The sequence below is a fragment of the Labrus bergylta genome, chromosome 24, assembly GCF_963930695.1.
Source record: "Labrus bergylta chromosome 24, fLabBer1.1, whole genome shotgun sequence".
NCBI classification, from domain to species: domain Eukaryota; kingdom Metazoa; phylum Chordata; class Actinopteri; order Labriformes; family Labridae; genus Labrus; species Labrus bergylta.
The window spans coordinates 7,105,366-7,124,694 of record NC_089218.1 but is presented as its reverse complement, the minus strand read 5'-3'; the positions used below and the strand labels follow the sequence as shown (position 1 = coordinate 7,124,694).

The 19,329-nt window shown below is 43.3% G+C and overlaps 1 protein-coding gene across 1 annotated transcript; it reads left to right on the top strand.

Moving 5' to 3' along the window:
- The first annotated feature begins 5,215 nt into the window (after nucleotides 1-5,215).
- On the top strand, nucleotides 5,216-18,540 carry rnd3a (Rho family GTPase 3a). Its single transcript, XM_020634159.3, has 5 exons — nucleotides 5,216-5,513; nucleotides 5,921-6,008; nucleotides 14,131-14,240; nucleotides 15,543-15,677; nucleotides 15,952-18,540. The coding sequence occupies exons 1-5, from the start codon at nucleotides 5,364-5,366 to the stop codon at nucleotides 16,198-16,200; spliced, it is 732 nt and encodes a 243-aa protein (XP_020489815.1). The 5' UTR covers nucleotides 5,216-5,363; the 3' UTR covers nucleotides 16,201-18,540.
- The last annotated feature ends 789 nt before the right edge of the window (nucleotides 18,541-19,329 follow it).

Sequence of the window (19,329 nt, the reverse complement as noted above, 5' to 3'; positions counted from 1 at the left end):
AAGCGTCACGGCATGATTCCTGTAAAAAAAAAAAACATTTGTTAATGAAGGAAAATGAATCGCCCCTGCCTACCCCCTGGCAGCTGTTTCATGCAGTAATTACAACAGTGTAGTAAAAGCAATTTTGCATTTGAGTTTTTTTTTTTTTTGCATTTGTAGGTTGTAGAGGTGCATCAGTATTAATTTCAGTCTGTTTCATTTCAGGTCAAAATACTCCTCCTAGGAGCTTTTGCAGAAACTCCAAGTATTCAGCCCCTAATCAAGTTAAATTTAGGAAAAGTATTTTTTCTGCACGCGTTTAGGCATACAAGTTTCTACACGATCGCTCACATATGTGATTAGGGGTCACTCACTAGCGCAGCTGGTGTGAAATAACTTCCCTCCTTGTTCTGAAGCCAGAGCACTTTCAGACCTTGGCACCCCGCTGCTATCGGCCAAAAGATCAAGGCTGAGAGCTGGAAGGCAGAGTGAGGCTGTAAAACGATGATTTAAAGCTGGAGGGTTTATTATTTCTGAATTGTATTAATATTTTTCCCTCAGATAATTCTAACTGATATCATGAACCACTGTTTTTCTTGGATACTGAGGCCGAGCCTGATTTTTTCCATGTGCCAAAACAACAACAGAACATCCCATGGTGCTTTCTTTTTTTTTTTCTTGTTTCATAAAGAACAAAAGAGACATTTCCCTTTTTTATCGCTGAACTGTTTTGAAGCTGCCCTTAATTTCCCAGTCACGGTGACTAACCGTTGAGGAAATCCCTCTCAGAGTGAAGCTCGCGAGCGTGCGCTGTGTTTTTTGCCCCGACAGTAAATGTCAGCGCCCGGCTGATTGAATGCACGTCGACAGAGATAACTGTGGGGTAGCATGCTGTCAGTGCAGAGGACCCAGTGACCTAGACTCGTCACACACCTCCAGCACTGCGAGCCCACTGGCTGAAAACTAAAAGCACTTTAGACCTGGGTTAAATTCTGTTATCTATTACTCATTCTTAATCATACTGGGACCTGTTTGGAAAATGAGAAACACATTTCTTTCAGTAATACAATTTAAAAAATAATTATGTGTGATTGCTTAACATTTCGGGAACTCATTGCAGTAATACAGTAAATCCCTGTTTCACACACACACACACAGGAAGAGTTATGTGCACTGGTGCGTAACCCAGACCATAACCCATGGCAAAGGGATGCTTGCCTAACCAAACACACACAGATGGGGAGTATGTGGAAACTACAGTGTTGCTGCTCCAAGGTATTTTTAGTATGAATAATTCAAATAATTTATAGTTCTAAAGATATCTGCTTCTGATTTAACACATTAAACAACACTGAATTGCTTTAAAAAAAAAAATCCTGCGAGGTAGATGTGTGCTGACCTAGTTGTGTAATAAAGCATTATGGGATGGTTATTCAGTTTTTTTCATATATAGAACCAAAATTCTGTTGTTTTTTTTTTTAGTTGTGGCTTAATGCAGTGTATGATAAAGGCGTACCTTTGTGCATCATTATCCTATAATCAGTTTCTTGAAGTTGAAACGTCTGGGGCAATCTGGTGGAGCAGTGGTTAGAGGCTGTCGTCCTCAAAGCGGGCGGCCCAGGTTCCAGTACACACGTCTCTCTCCCTGATTTCCAGCTCTATCCGCTATCTCTCCAATAAAGGCAAAAAAAAAGCCCAAAAATTAATCTTAAAAAAAACAAACACCTGGGGCATAAATCATATCATCATATTTCAATTGATGATCTTTATCCTTTTAAACATCCCTGTCGGTGCACGTAGCAGCCATATTGGATTTGAAATCGGGCTGCTGAAGGTTCTGAGTCGGAAATTGTAACTTCAGGGGGCGTTCCTGATTACGTATCAGACTGGAAACTCTGAATTTCTGACTTAAGGAACGCAGCGTTAAATACTCTTTTGTTTAAGAGTTTTGCATAGGGGTCTTCCAGTTCACACAGTTTGCTGAAATCATCGTGTTATTGAATTTCAGTCAAAGGCTACATTTCTATATCTCGCCATTGACTTCCATCATGTCCATACAGTTATAATAAAGCAGTCCTAAAGAAGCGCTGCAGTGTTTGATCTCATACAGTATGCCTCCTTTAATTTTGACTATTTACAGTTAAACTATGGGCTTCTTCAAGATGCATTCAATCACATGTATACTAGTCTTCCATACATTCCCCTAGCAACCAGACATACCTTACTTCCTTCCCAAGGACATCCCTGCATTTCTTTTATTGAATGTGACAGGCAGTGAGCTACACACGTGGTGAAGGGTCTCCCAAAGGACTCGCACGGTATTTGAGCCTATTGACGTTTCAGTCAAGGATACCTCAAGATCATCTCGGAGACACAGCTGATGCCCATGCTACATGTTAGGTTAACCCAAATTGTGTCCACTTTAAGGCTCCTGTGGGGATTAGAAAGGATATGTCAGTGCATACAGTACATATTTAAAAAAAAGCTCTGCTCAGGAGTAGTTAGTGCCCACATGCTCTGATGGAAATTTACAAGATGTCCAGGATGTTGACAGCGCTGTGCTACCAGAAACAGGTGGTACCCTCATTTCTATTCTGGGAAACATGTACAGTATTTAGGACCACACATGTCCACCATTTCTGTTAACACACAGACCCACTTCAACTGTGTGTTCATCAGAACAGCTCGAGAATCACCACATGTTAAGATTTCACCGATAGTTTTTTCGATAAATGTGATTTATTTTAAAGATGTTTCTGCACGACGTCTATCTGCACAGTCTCGCTTGTGTGGCTGCACACAAGTGAGACTGGCAATGCTGCAGGCTGTGCAACACATGTACATGCACACAAAGGCAGTCATCCTGAATGAAAACAGGAGAAGGGCATGGGGGGGCACTGTGTGTAAACACCTCAGTTAATGTGGTTTTTGCTCAGTGTCTCTTCTGCTATTGCCCTCATGATCTCTGCAGGCTGGATTTGTGTAGACAGATAAGACGGAGGATAAAAGCATAAAATCACAGAAATATAGTGGAAAAAAAATACTGTTTTGCCAACCCATTCAGGTAAATCTCCATAATCTTCAGACAGGATTCAATGAGGTCAAACACAAGGAGAGGCAGAGCAACAGCAAAGTGTGTAAAAATTCTCTCCTGGCTGTGTTGTGTCCTGGAGGCAGAGCTCCCACACAACAGACGGGACTCCCGTCACACAGCCTGCAGGGTGGAGCTGTCTCACTGTTAAAAAAAAAAAAGAAAAAAAAAGAAGGCCGCCAGCAATATCGAGAGTCCAATAACTCCGTCGCAGAGGAGAGAGCCGGTGCGGCACACTGCTGTTTTCCCATTTTGTAAAAAAATTAGCGTGTTGAGGAAGTAGCCTGGAGGCTGAGAGATGAGGCCTTGAGAACAGAAGGGCGCCTCACACGCCGCAAAAAAATAGGAGAGAAAATAGTGACTGTGGTGCATTATGGGGCCCGTAGGGAAATATAGTCTTCATTTTATCCATTTCAATGTGTCTTCTCATAAGGATCTGGATGAAAGCTATAATGTGTTTTTTCCCTGCCTGTGTGTGTATTATTCTCAGATAATGAGGGAACCCTCAGTGGGAAGATGCTCACTGGGATAGAAGAAAGCACCTGATACTGGGTTCATTGGGTTTATTAGTTTTCCAATTTTGCAGACAGAAAACAACTCGACTCAATCAATACCTGCACACAGTCCTCCGCTGAAAGAGACTGAGAAACAGTCTGTGAGGAGTGACCGAAACGTGTAGAAAACATGAAGAATGACGTCTTGCTGCAGTACTTAAAGGGATCAAATCTGACCACATGTCAGTTTCAGGAGCCTTGATTGGCCCTTTATAACCACCACCATAAGCGCATCCTATCCTAACGATGCATATGTTATGATTATAGTACGATAAGTAAAACATGGCCTCTGATTACGATGATATCATGACACAGCGGTTCTACAATAACTGACATATTGCAAGACAGTCGTATAAAACGATACATCACAATATCTCACCAACAGTAGAATATAAAATACCTCTTGAATGTTTAAGCACAGGTTTATTAACTATGCATTTTGGGTCAGTTTGTGATCATTCTTTTTAAAATCAAAATATCGATAAGGGCAATAAAAATGCTTTGTCATTTTCACTAAGTAAAGAAGCTTGTAGTCTTTTTCCATGTCTTTTTGTGGGATGTCTTGGTTTTGGGTCATTTTGCCCTCAAGCAGAGGAGCCTTGTCCCAGTTTCGAAATAGTCCACATTCTTCGTAAATATGAGAAAACAGATGGACATAAATAAGAAAGGCAGCCCTTTCTGCATGATGGCAACATATTTACTCGCTAACCTACGGTGGCTGGGAAGTGCAAAGCAAAATTACAAAGTGTTAAACACTTTTACAACATGTGAGACAAATTTACATTTTGAAAAACATTTTATGAAACAAAATTACAAAACCAAAAACACTTACCTAAGACAAAACAAATTTACAAGCTGTGAAACACTTTAACAATCGCTGAGACAAATTTACAAGAGGCAGAACACTTTTATCAGTCCCCCAAACAAATTTACAAACGACAGAATCTTGACGGAAAGGGAACGTACCGCGACAAAACAAAACAAACAAAATGACCCCCCTCACTCGATCACTTCTGGGTCACTTCTGACATTTGGTACATTCCCCTTTTTGTCAAGATTCTGTCGTTTTGTAAATTTGTTTGGGGATTGCAAAAGTGTTTCACATCTTGTAAATTTGTTATATAAAATGTAAATGTGTTTTTTCCTTGGTGTAAGTGTTTTGGTTTTGTAATTTTGTTTTCTAAAAATGTGAAAAGCTTTTTCAAAATGCAAATTTGTCTCACATTTGTAATTTTGCTTTGCACTTATCAGCCACCGTACTAATCCATTTGTGAGTCGTGCCTTATAGACTAATATTGTTTGTTTTTTTAGCGTTTTTAATTGTTAAAATATGTTTTCACTACTCCACACATACGTGAGACTTTGGCTTTAAAAAGAAAAGCAGTTCTCTTGGATTATTGTTCTTCTTAATGTTGCATTTTGTGTTATTATAATAAAAGTCCTAACGGGGGCGCCATCATGGAGGCAGGTCCAGCGGGCTGCTGTGTGGGGGGGCTCGCAGGAGGGGGAGGGGACAAAGCCTCGTCCAGCCTGCTGCCATTGGCTCCTGCGACGTTATAAATACAGGCAAATGGCATTTACCGGCTCAGAGCAGGCGGAGACACCGAGGGAGGCAGGGCAGGCACGTTTGGGAATCACCGCTATTTTACCGCATCTGTCCTCTTTTTTTTTTTTTTTTTTTTTTTTAACGCGCAGGATTGGACTGTACTTTTTTTCACTCTTAATCCCGACTGAAATCAATGAAGGAGAGACGGTCGTGTCAGAAATTATCTCTGAAATCCGGCATGGATCCCAGTCAGAGTGTGAAGTGTAAGATAGTGGTGGTGGGAGACAGCCAGTGCGGGAAGACCGCTCTGCTTCACGTGTTCGCCAAGGACTGTTTCCCTGAGGTGAGACCCCGCAAACCCCGTAGCATGATGCTGATGAACTGAGCTTACCACAGTGCTGTGTTTACTAAACACTGTGTTGTTGCAGAGGTGTGTGTGTGAGACTTTAATGCTCCAGTAATGACGAAGGACACGCACTATTACCTGTTTTATGCACATGATAATAACCTTCATCTCACCTGTGATGGTTCACACAAACAGCTGTGACATGATAACTCATTTGAATCATTCTCAGCCAAGTTTAAAACACTAACTTCCTCTTCTTTGTGTGTGTGTGTGTGTGTGTGTGTGTGTGTGTGTGTGTGTGTGTGTGTGTGTGTGTGTGTGTGTGTGTGTGTGTGTGTGTGTGTGTGTGTGTGTGTGTGTGTGTGTGTGTGTGTGTGTGTGTGTGTGTGTGTGTGTCCTTACAGAGCTACGTCCCCACCGTGTTTGAGAACTACACAGCCAGTTTTGAAATCGACACGCAGAGGATTGAGCTCAGTTTGTGGGACACCTCAGGTAAATATGCCATTTTTTTTTTTTTTGTCTACAGATGTGTTCTGGTGAAATGTCAGGACATGTCCACACATGCAGGGTCCACTTGCACAAACCCCCCCCCACCCTCCCACTGTGACCCCCTCTCTGGACATCTCACTGATCAGGTGATAGCACAGAGGACAGATTTATTGCTTTATTTAAAATAATAGAAATTAATCTGTGACCCATTTTAATCAATAAAGCTGGGTTAATCCCCCCCCCCCCCCATAAGCCTAGGAAATTGCTCACCTTTTTTTTTCCCCCCTTCATAGAAACATTTCGTACCGTGTCTTTACCCTGTTCTGAGCTGGATTCATGAATTCTTTCCAGATGAGCAAAGGCGATGAAGAAACAGGAAAGGGGAAGAAAAAGAGAGCGAGCGGTCACACATCTGGCAAACACACTTTTGAAATTCTCCCAGTTGCGTGTTTTAGGGGAAGTTTTGTTGTGCAACATGTGTGCAAACTCCAGTTTTTTTTTTTTTAATCGCTTGTTTGTTGGACGATGCGTTCAGGGTCCAAAACCAGTTGCTTTGTCCCTCATTTTTGTGTGTGTGTGTGTGTAAACAAACCCAACTTTCCCATCCATCAATGCCCGATGCTGTGAATAGCACAGCAGTCAGGCGTGAGCGAGGGCGTATGTTGAGTGTGTGCGAGCATGTGGTGGTGGGCGGGGACAAAGTCGACAAGCCAGCTGTTGCGGCGGGTCTCTAGCCCTTGGAATTCCAGAGAAATGGTCATGGGGGGGTGGGGAGGGGGGACTTTCTCCGAAGTGGGAATCGGTGTGAAACATTTTGGTGTTCCTACGGGAAGACAAATCTGGAGCGCAATTGGCAACATGAGCTTCTTTTGAAAGGAAATGAAAATAGAAGCATGAGCAGAGCATCCTCATTTCCAAAGCAGAGCGATGCTACATGCAGGCAAAACAAGGAGCTCGCGTTTCAAATTCTTCCACCCCTACAGTGTGTGTGTGTGTGTGTGTGTGTGTGTGTGTGTGTTTTAGAAGTGGAAAAAGGCGATGAAATGAAAGCCAGCCAGAGTGAGAATTTTGTTTTATTGCACTGTGTTGGCCGGCCGCCTAGAGCCATATTTCTTTTTGTCTCTGCTTCATAAAACAGCAAGAGGGGGGGGGAGACGCGGTTCCTATTAGATCAGTGGGTCTGAGATGCAGCCAATCTCCCCTCCCTTTTTAAATCCTCCCCCCCCCCCCCCCCCCCCCCCCCCCCCCCCCCCCCCCCCCCACACCCAACACACACACACAAGCATGCACACACACCCTGGTTGACTGATTGATACAGCTTTCGGCTTGACGGGTTTCTTTGTAGAGGCGTCCATCGGCCATATCCAATCCAATCGATCTCTTATCTCCTGAGGTGTGTGTGTGTGTGTGTGTGTGTGTGTGAAACCCCCAGCATGCACTCTGACAAAGCCCAGGACGCCGCGTTGAAGGCAAACACAACCCCCCTCCAACACACACCGTGGTGGTCTTTTGTTCTGCAGTGATGATTGGCCTAATGAGCAGCCTGGTGTGCGTTTGTGTGTATTTAAAAGAGAGGGTGATGGGTGTAATTCAGGTCATTAAGGTAAACGCCTGCCTGCTCTATTGCTTTCCATTTGTCCCCCCCCCCCACCCTCCATCGTCTGTGCTTGCTCTGCTTCCCCGGGACTCAGGGTGGGGCCAGCCTTTGATGCTTCCCTTCACCCTTTTCTCCGGCAGAGGAAGTGGTTTACGTCGTCTGTCCGCCCGCCCGCCCGTCTAAATGAGGTGCAAAAGGTGTTTTTGAAGGAGTCAAAGCAGGAGAATAGGAAGACGGGGAAGGTAAACAGAACAACACCCCGTGGCTCAGCACCTGTGTGCCCGAGGCCGCTTCTCATTTCCTGAGTTGAAAAGAAGCAGAAAAAGTAAGAGTGGACTCTTAGGCCAGGCTGGAAGTTTCTACATTTTCTACATGTAGTTTTAGATTTGTCAGGTAGGTTTTTAAACTCACAATAACTAGCTTAAAACCCATGGTGGTCGAAAGCGATGCCAGTCCTCAAACCAATGGAAATGTATTTAACAGACCTTTTAAAACTGAGCACATTAGAGACGCTTTAACCAGCTCATTTTGGGAATTTGTATAATAAAGCGTCTATGATTTGATTTTAAACCACATGGAGGATTAACAATGATCTGTATACATGCGTATTAAAAGCTAATGGCTCAAAATACAGAGCAACATTTGCATTCTTGTAAGGTTCCATGATAAGTGTAAGTCCAGTGCTCAGTGTCAATGAGCCTTGGTTACTTTTCTAACTAGTTGCTAACCTTGTAATACCAGAATTTTGAGCCTGTTTGGGATTCATTTTACTCCTTAAAACAGAAATGTAAAGCTTCACTTAAAGAGACAGTGACAATCAACCGAAACAGTGCAGTTTGAGAAACCAAAACAATGAGCTGAAAGACACTAAAATGACAAAATTGCAGAATTTCCCATGGGTTTATTACTATGAGCTACCCATCATATAACCATTTACTTACCATTTCTCAAAAGGTATTTTCTCAGGACTCCCAAACAGTCTCATTCATTAGACCCCAGGGATCTCATTTGATAATATTTACCCCTGGGAACTTAATGGAAAGGTTCCTGTTGTTTTTGTTGACTACGGATTTGAACAGCTGCCATCTCTGCAGAGAAAAAGTTGACCCACTTTTTTAAAAAAAATCCGGAAAGACTGAAGTTTTACTTCAGATACTTGGAGACTTGGGGTTTTCTGGACCCCGTGTTTTCATGCGCTGATTCCTGTGTAATGCTGGACAGCTCAACTGTGGAACTTTTTCATGCACGTCGTCGTAAGCTCCCTCTGCCGCTCACACACATTTTTGCCCCCTCTTTCCCCCCCCCCTCGGTCGGCGGCCATTGTTGCATTGGATCACATTTCTGGGCTCAGCGAATTGGAGCCGCATGTCTGGCATTCCTCAGACTAAAGGTTTCTACTTCCTCCTCCACAAAGACCCCCATTGTACCCAAGCAGGCCCAGATCCTTGACTGAGTGAAAAAGAAGTGGAAGGTTCTCTAAAGCCTTACCTCGTATCCAAGGGGGGGGGAATCGAATCATGCTGGAATTTGCAGACATGTGAGGCAGCCTTGAGCGGACTGTGTTGATACAGTGTATAAACTTGAGGACAGTGGAATCCACTTCCTGTCTGCTGAAGTCATGGAAGGGCTCTTGCCGTGTCCTCTCTTTCACCTGCAGATGTTAAAACGTCAAAATCAGCTCTTTGATCATTTTTAAATGTGGCCTTACATTTTAGATGAATGTGGCATTGGGTGTCCTTAACAGCGCCTTCTTTAAACCAGGAATTTTGAGTCGTTTAACCACCAAGATCAAGCAATACCGCTCCCACATTTGGAGCCCACTCAGTGCGACAGAGTGCATGCTCTTGTGAATTCAGAGGCCTCCCAATGTTAAGTGATTAGGGCTGACATGGAGCATATTGAAGTTGTTAATACGCAGAACAGTCAGCAGTCTAAGATACATTTCAGCCCGCGTGCATTACAGAACAAACACAAACAAGTCATGGGATATGTCACAAAACAGACACCTGATGAATATCACTCAGACTTTTGTAAAATCTGACAGGACATGCTGGAATTTATTTTAAAAGGAGGAAAGCTAGAAGGTAGTTGTCAAGGGGCTGACTTTTTTTTTTTGGTTATGTAGCTGCTGCTGGCTGATAATCTATTTGAACAGTTTGCAAGTTACCTAAGTACATCAGTAAATCAGATTTAAATGCCCTGCTCATATTTTCCAAACTCCTGAAGACTTCCTCGAGCTGCCTCTTTCAGCGCTAACAGCTAAGGCTTCAAATTGGTTTCATAATGGACATGTTTGATTTATGGTATTAAGCTGCATCAAAAGGGAATCTTGATATACCGTCCATTTTTGCTAAGTGTAGTCAATTGAAAACGCAAATTCCTCTACCTTGCTATTTGAACCAAAATGGCTTACTTCTCTTTGAGCCATCGCTAATGCTAATACAGTGCCTACATGTACCATAATGCATCGTGAGCAAACCACCTACAGCCTCTGATCTTCTGGGATCCAAACAACTGCAGAAATGTGGTATTCTGACTTTGTAGCTAACTGGGGCTAATCCAGCTAATTGACGTTAGCGTTAAAGATTGTTGTATTACCATAAGCGACATGACAGGGTAATGTAGTGCTTCGTGTCACTCCAGCTTAATGCCTTCTCAAACAGCGATTGTCAGTGTCTGCAGGGACAACAGATGCCTCGGTTACCGCGGCAACCACAGCAGATGTATTGCTCAAGGTTACTTCCGTTAGCTCTTTGTCGTCCTCGTTTGTGTTCAGGCGCGTCAGTCCGCTGAGAGGTTTCTACATTCAAGCTCGACGGTCGGGGAATAGCTGGACGTGCCTTTCGCTGTTTGTTGTTTCCACAGGTGTTCCCGAGGGCTCAACACATGCACGGCTCACACCAGCCGCCCCCCCTCCCCCTCCCCCCCGAGTTCAGTTCCCCCCTCAGCTATGCTAGCAATGCAGTAAATCAGCAGACCTGTTGCTATACCTCCAGACTGTTGGGCGCAGCTGGCTTACCTCAGGACTGTGTGTGAGGTGAAGTAAATTTCCATGTCAGTGAAGCATTTGTGCGATAGATTGAACATCATGGAATACTTAGCATGGAATTCCAGATGGGGAAAAACCCGGAAATTTCTTTCTTTTTTTTACTGTAATGGAACATCTGCACATTTGAATAATGAGTCACATTACATGACTAGAGCAGTATGTATTTCCCTGCTTGTTTCATGTATATTTATAGCATTAAGTGGTGTTTTTCCACTCCAGCTGTTGGGGGAAACCAGCCTTGAAAACACATTACAAACCAGGAAGGAAGAGCATTTTAAAAAACCTTAGAAGAGTCTCTTCTTACTCATGGAAAATCAGTAGATTCTTTTTTTTTTTTTTTTTTACCCCCCTTGGGCCCAGAGTGTAAGGTTTGGTATTGTATTCTCTCATGTCATTGTAGCTGAGGAGTATTCATTTGCTGTGAGCACCACACAAGGGAGGATGTGTTCAAGGGAAGGCGAGAGGGGCTGTGAGATTGTGTGTCAGTGTGTGTTTAAAGGACAAAGAGGGTGGACAGGGTGTGTGTCTTCCTTCCAGATTTAGAGATCCTGTGGGGGAACAATGACAGGAGCTAATTAGATGACGGTCACCAGGTCTTTGTGTGTGTGTGTTTGTGTATTGGCTGTTTGATTTCCTCTTATCTTTCCGCTTGGCAAGAAGATGACCTCGAAGCAGAATTTAGTCTAATGCAGTTACGACTCCGCTTTAAATGCCAGACAAGAACAGCAACGTCTCTGATTTAAAAAAAATCTCCTGAAAACCATTTTCAGACATCCCCCCACTCACACACACACACACACACACACACACACTCACTCCCTTTACCATGCTCTGCACACATGCACATTTTGATCCTCTGTGAAAGTTCCAGCTCTTCATTTCCATGTTCATGCAGCACAGCATGAAAGAGTTTGCGGGGATGCACTAAAAATACTTTAACCTCCAGGTACATTTCTGCAGGAATACGTTGCTCACTCTTGAGACACTTTGAAAACAAGACCTCACACACACTGCAACCAGGAAACCCCGCATATGCGTGCCCTCTCATCAAGTTGGTAAAAACAATCAATTCTTTGTAAAATGTCAACCGACTCTAGAGCCTTTCAGTCACAGCGTCTTATTTTTTTCCTGTGATTAGCTCCAGGCAGTGATGGTTGAAAAAAAACAATCCAAACAATACAATGTGGCTGTGAAAGATTTTGAGACAGCTGTGAAAAATTGGAAATAAATTCTTGCGGGCGGGTTTTGGGGGGGGGTTCCTCCTCGGCTTGCACTTCCTGCAGCGTGTCTCCGATAGCTGCTCAGTGTCAGGCCTTTTTGGTTTCGGTGGTGTCACCTTATCAGACGGCTTTTCAAAATGATCGCTCTTGGGGGGGGCGAGGGGAGGAAGTTGTTGGGAAATATCATCCGAAACCGATCAAGATCAGATAATCCAACTGGTGGTTGTCCCTGGCATCCAGACGTCATATTGTTTTCATGCTTTGAAAACAGACCGACATAAGCCAAATCCTCGATGGCATTTTGTGAATCAACGTGTGGGAAAGTGATGCTGTTGCATTCTGGGTTTACGCCCCGAGCCGGACATTGTGTAAGTGACCATCTTGAGTCATAAAAAGATCTCTTATCTCGTTAACTAAATGACTCTCGAGAGCAGCGAGCAGTTTTTTTTTGTCTGTCACAATATTAGCCTAACAGCACCAACAGTTAATGCTCACAGAACGCTAAATAATAACACCATTCTTTATGTGGCTGTGGCTCATTGGTTGAGTCCACCGGAAGATCAGGGGTTCGATCCCCAGCTCTTTCAGCCACATGTCCGATGTATCCCTTGGAAGGAAACTTGTGTCAGTGTCCATTGTTTACTGCTATCTTATCTGCTGGTTTAAGCCTATCAAATGATAGTTCATATTTTTGGATTTCTTGAGGACAACATTTTGATTTAAAGGCTGTTTTGACTCAAATTAATTCTCGTCGCATTTGAAAGATTGTTTTTCCCCAACAGTCCAATCCTTTTTGACGGCAAACAAAGCTGATTTCAGCAATACACTCAACAATGTTTGGTATACCGTTCAATAGGAAAGAATTCACACTTTTTTTTTAGTCAGCAGTGCCTACAAGTTCCAGGATGCAATTGATGTAAGCAGTCGCCCTTAGTGGTTAAAAATGACACTCGTCGATCGTGTCCTATAGGGCGTGTATTAGGTCTTTTTCACAATTTATACTAGCATGAACAATCCATTAATAAAGCTCTGATGGGCGTGCACTTTTCATGTCCTGTTCGATGAAGCAGAGATTTTCAGATAACTCCAAATGAGCCCCTGTTGACATGCTCTCGGAGAGTCCTGGCTCGAGCACTGGGAAAGTCTGAAAACGGACACAGACACGTCTCGGATTTCCACATTTATTGTGCACACATCAGTTGGTGTCACGCTTTGTTGTGCGAGCCCCGGGCCTGCAGGGTAAGAGAGGATTGTTTAAACAGTGTTGTCTCCAATGCAGACTGTTTGGATTAGGTAAACTAGAGCCTCTGGTGTGCGTCTGTGCGAGTGTGACATTCACATTCCTGCCTTTTCTCCGCGGCAGTGGACCTCCCAGGGGAACCTTCAGCTACCAAAAACAAAATTCTCCAGATTTTTTGGCAGCCGGTTGTGTGTGGTCAACCCCTGAAATGTGATCTTGACTCACCTTGACATGACGCCACCCTCCCCTCCCCCTCCCCTCTTCCTCTCCGGAGATGCTCCAGTCTGGCGGCGAGATGGGCGTCTCCCTCACACATGGTTTCAATTTGAGTGGAGCGAAGTCATTCCCCCCCCCCCCCCCCCCCCTCTCTCTGAAGTTTCTCTGCTTCTCCAGCGAGGATTTTCTTCAACATGTGAACTTGTTAGAGTCAGCACATTTTTTTTTTTTTTCGTACTGATTCTGCATTATTTGTTTTTTCTCGTCTGGTTGCCATGGATTACGCTTGAGCTCACAATCATGCCATAAGAGAATAACTGTCAGAAACGCTTCAGAGTTTAAAGTGGTGATTTGGCCGTGTTCACACATCCAAGCAAATATGTTTGAGGTTTTCCTGTAGGCTCGTTTGCAGACTCTCATTTCATTCCAGTGACGCTACAAAAAGGAGCCAGAGAAGGTTTTCAGGCCTTCAGTTAAAAAGTCTCTTCTACCATCTCAATCACCATTTTTGCTAATTATGCCGAGTAATTGCAGTTGTCTTGTTTTCTCTTCAAAATCACTGATGCAAGGTTTCTCCCTGAGTCCCTAGAGCTCGATCCCTTTTTTAGATCATCCCAAGAAAGCGTTGGAACAGCAAATTGAATTAAACATGATGAGACTTGCTTTAAGTGATTTCTCAGGGCCGGTCACAAGTTTTTCTTTTAAAGAGGAACTGAAGCGATTCTGTTGCGTAAACCTGCACGTCCTTACCGAACAACTCTAATCTGAACGCTGTGTTAATACTCTACACTTCTTTGTTTCAGGATCTCCATACTACGACAATGTGAGGCCTCTCTCCTATCCGGACTCCGACGCCGTCCTCATCTGTTTCGACATCAGCCGCCCTGAAACACTCGACAGCGTACTCAAAAAGGTTTGTCCACGAGGCGTTCTCTAATAACTTCCCTTTGATGAACTCTTAAATTTGAATTCTTGCTTTTGTTGGAGCAGCTTACAAAGGCCACTTTGAATTCAAGTGGATCAAAAAGTCTACAGTTCTTTGGAAGTCTTGGTGACCTCAGATCTTGTGATGTGTATTATGAAGCTGTGGTGTGACTGGGAAGGTCGCTGGGTTAAAAATCCCAAGAGCAACCCCACGAAGAAGGAAGTCAGTCACACTCCCTTTATAAACTCCTGTGGCCAACATTCTCACATGGAGCGGTTTGTGTGGTGGAACTGACTGACTTCCACATGTCTTCTGATCATAAAGCGAGACATGCAGCATCACTCGTCTGACTGGTGGAAGGCTTTGATGGGACTGTATATGTACAGCCATTGTTTCCTGCTACTTCAACGCACCTGGCTTGTGCTCCTGTTGTGTTAGGAAGCTTCCTGTGTTCCATAAAAGTTACAACAAGACCACAAATCTTGCTTTAAGCGCGTCATATTTGCCCTTAATTAGATAGTAGTGCATTTGAAGTTTTGCACATTTACAGAAAAACACAGTGCACAATAAGTTGAACATGGCATTGCATATTGGAAGTTTCCTATATTGTTGCATTAAGTAAGAAGTTATTATTCAACCAAAAAAAAAAAAAAAAAGATGCGTTTAGTAGTTCTAGTTAAATTCTGCTCACAAGCTACACTGTGTTTGGTAAAGCCTTGTGTTCCACCTACATGTTTCCTTATTGTTCTGTTGGTCAGAGGCCATGCATCAAACACTGAACACCTCGATTAGCATTAGCAATAGTCTTTAAGGCTTAAGGTCAAGTAGTGATGTACAAACTGTACCGAACAACTTCCTCTTTAATTTTCAATGATCCCCTGACCAGTCAGCCCCGAGGCAGATTACCCAGGAGAAACGCCATCGATCACAGAGCATTTATTGTTGTCAGGACGGAAACATGGGGATTATTTGTTCCTTTTCCCAGGGTTCAAAGCGTGAGGGGGCTCCAGGAAGTGGCAGCTGTAACCTTTGTACTTAAAAGGGCAGCAGACTCATGGGATGTTGCGCCAGGTTGATCGAGCCAACGCGCATATTTTTACATAGATTTGAACATTTTATTCACATGTAGTCCCATGGGGGAAATGCTACTGAATATTGATCCTGTGCTCATATTTTACCTCTTCCAAGCAGTGGCGGTAGATAATTTCCCAATTTGTCTCACTTCTGTTCGAAAGATTAAGATTTCTCTCTGGAGTTGGCACGATTCTGAGCTTTTCTCTTTCTCCGCAGTGGAAAGGGGAGATCCAAGAGTTTTGTCCCAACACTAAGATGCTGCTGGTTGGATGCAAGTCGGACCTGCGCACCGACCTGAGCACACTGGTGGAGCTGTCCAACCACAGACAAACACCGGTATCTTATGACCAGGTATGCGGCTTTAAAAATCCCTGCATGTTGAAAAATTTCAAACGGCAAATATTTGAATGAAACAAGCGATTAGTAAAGTATTTAGAAACGGAAATCATTCATGAATAATCCCTCATTGTACTCAAGTTTAAGCATGCTTTACTGATCCTTAAGATCGGAAATCCTCTAGTCAGTGTTGACGCGAGTACCGAAAAAGAATGCTTGCTAACCAAACTGGCCTAAGCCACTTCATCCGATTGTGACCGTGTTTGACCTCCTCCTTCCTCCTCCTCAGGGCTCCAGCATGGCCAAGCAGATCTCGGCGCCCTACATCGAGTGCTCGGCGCAGCAGTCGGAGAACAGCGTCAGAGACATTTTCCACGTGGCCACGCTGGCCTGCATCAACAAGAGCAACAAAAACGTCAAGCGCAGCAAGACCACCCGCGGCAACAAAAGGATTTCACACATGCCCGGCAGGCCCGACCTGGCGGCGGTGGCGTCGGACCTCCGGAAGGACAAAGCCAAAAGTTGCTCGGTCATGTGACTGATCAGGTGGATTAAACTGAGGATGAAGACTGAGCACAGTGCAAGCAGGAAGCTGTTGAGCAAGGCTCTCTCCTGCATGCCAAAGACCCCTTATTTGTCTGGAACTGGGGTTTATAAGCTTAAAATTTGTGTACATGTTACTGGAATACTCTACACCAATGAAAACTCAAAGCATAGTAGCATCCCAAATCCATGTGCCCCCCCCCCCCCCCACCCCACCCCCCCTCGCCCCACCAGACGAGGAAGCTATCTGTCAGCGGGCTACCTGCAAGGAAAAAGGAAGTGACCCGCTTCCTGTGGGGAGGACAAAGCGGATGCAATCGAGGCTTTCCACACCCAACAGGAAGTGAGCAGCAGCAGGAGTGATGTCATGGGCAGATGCTCGTTTGTGAAGGAAGGGGTTAAAAAACATGCGGTCTTTTGAATGAGAGGCGATGGGCGTTCACCGCCCGGGAAAAAGAAAGAATCAGGTTCTTTTTGTTTGTGCTGGATCAAAGACTTTTTGCTCAGACGGCTCATACAGAAAGTCATCGCTCCAGTTTGGACATGATTCAATGTCGCCACTGCTCCTCTCACTGTTAGTCTGTTTGCAGAGATTAGAAGAGGAATCTTTTAGTCCTGCACAAAGTGAACCTGATGCTCTTTGTCCCCCTTCTCGTCTCTGATATGTTGTCGGTATAATGTGAAGTCATTGGTGTGTTACTACATCATTGTTTTGTTTTTGCTTCATCCTGTTGACTTGCAGCCATGAGCAGAGTTTTGTACCAGTCAGACAGCCATTGTGTGCCCACATGCTGCACCTCAACAGCTATGAATACATTGATGGATCTCAAAAGACAGATTATCCTAACTGCTCTCCACACTGACAGCTTTTATGGCCCCATCTCTATTATATCAGGGAGCCATGAGTAAACCGCCTCAGAGCTGCAGTCAGCCTCAAGGATTTTGAAAATCAGTCCCAAATGCAATTCACCGTTCCATTTTTCACCAATTTGTGACACTATTGTGAAATGAAAAATAAAAAAACAACACGCATAATAGGGTTTTAAAACTCACAATGTTCCCTTAATGGTCCAAAAAAAAGAAGAAATCGACGATCATCCGAGACACATAAAATTTACTAATTGTGTGAAATGAGAACCCCCTAACAGACGGAGACAGTTTGAGCCATGACTCATTTCTTTACCGCACCTTAGGGAGAAGGGGAACTGCTAACAAATATTAGAATTTGTTTATCAGGCTCTAAAAAAAAAAAAAAAAAAAAAAAACATCACAGCATTCTGCTTTGCATATCCCAGAAGTGTTAAAAATCTGCTGTCGGGTATGATAATTTTAATTTTAAGGCCTGGTCGCACCGGCAAAAGCTGATGAAGAAGCCATACAATTTGAGTTTGATGGATTCGCTCATGTCAGCAAAGTATACCTGCAAGATCGCAAAGGTTAGCGTAGCTTGCTAAGTTGTGTAGCATCATCTTTAACCCGCATCGATGGATTTTAAATAGTTCAACAAAGAGCAGTGCTTTTTGGATAGTTACTAGACGGGAGGGGATTATCTTTAATAAGACTGTTTGAAATATCTGTGTTAGCAACCATGCTAAAAGTGATGTTGTGTGCTCTTTGGCGCTATTTTCCTGCTACAACGCTAAGCCAATTGGTTGATCGGTTAGTTTGACAAAAACCTGCAAAAATACTCAGTATATTTATGTTTAGCATTTCAGGTTCAGTTTGTTTTGGTTGTATATTTGCGACAGTGTACAGAAATGGACCAAGACAATATACGCCTAACAACTTTAGGAAGCATTAGCTAGCTTGTTAGCGTGTTAGCACTCACCAGCTACAGCAGCCTCTCCTTCCAGCACAGAATCTGCAAGACGGGGGAAAACCTTTCGTGGTGTGACCAGGCCTTTCATTAAATGGTTTGAATTTGTTTTTCTCAAATGGTTTGAAATGTAAGTTGGCCATATCAGTGTTATATTGTCATGATGGAAACAACAAATAGGTGTCCAAAGTCAAACTGAAAATGAGACTTTTTCTTTGGTGTTGTTTACCTCCAACAGCAGTGCAATGATGGAGCTGTTTGAATATCAAAGGTATTGATGCACTTTTAATGTTACTTTGAAACTCTTTTTTTTTCAAATGCCACTGCTGTCATATTTGGCAGCTCAGTGCGTCCAAACTTTTTATCTTCATTCTCTAATCTGTTGTCTCTCCCCGTGTACATTGTCATGTTTTTTCTTGAATGTTGATGTCACCTTCAAAATGTCTTTGCCAATGTTGTTACCACGATATTTATTGAATTCTATATTTTCCCTTTAGAATAAATGCAAATGGAATCAAAGAGTGTTTTTTTTTCCTGGTTTTTGAATCTAAGCATGATATAAAGAGGACGTAGTGATATTTCACTTTGTAACTAGTTAAGCCAAATGATTGGATCTATTAGGTGTGGTCACATCGGTTACTTCTACACTGCTTTTAGATGAAAATAATTCAATTTTTGATGGTAATTTCACTGAATGGTAGTGCTCTTCATTTTGACACCACAGCGCGCAAAGGTTGTTTCTAAGGTAAACCAAACAGCTTGGGCAAACAAAGGAATCAAATATGGGTCAAAGCAGGCTGCAGATGGTGGACTTTAGAACTCGTCGTGTAAACAACTTAATTCCAGGCACATTTTTGTTTTAAAGGAGGATTTGCAATCTGCAATATTTTGCAGTTTTATCACAGGGTTGGATTAAAAAGTGCAACGTGTGTAAAAGTACTTTCACCTTAAAAATGAATTTTAATACATCTAGACTAGATTGTGCAATGTGGATGAGTGTTATACAGTTTCTGTCTCATCCTTCAAATTGATTCACCAAAGCTTGAGACTCACCTGTGATCTATTGTCATGATTGCACAGGTGTGGTCTTCATTAGGCCCGTCAGCTTCCTGGTCTGTAATACTTAAGACAAAGCCATGCAGCTGAATGTAATGTTGGCTTTTAGCCTTTTGTTTGCCCTCTCTAACAAAAGCCTTTTACTTCAGCATGTCTGGAGGAAGCACAAATACAGTCAACAGTGGATTCATAAGGGCTTATTCAGAATTAACTCCTGCCTTTTATTGAGACTGTTGGTTTATATTATTTGAA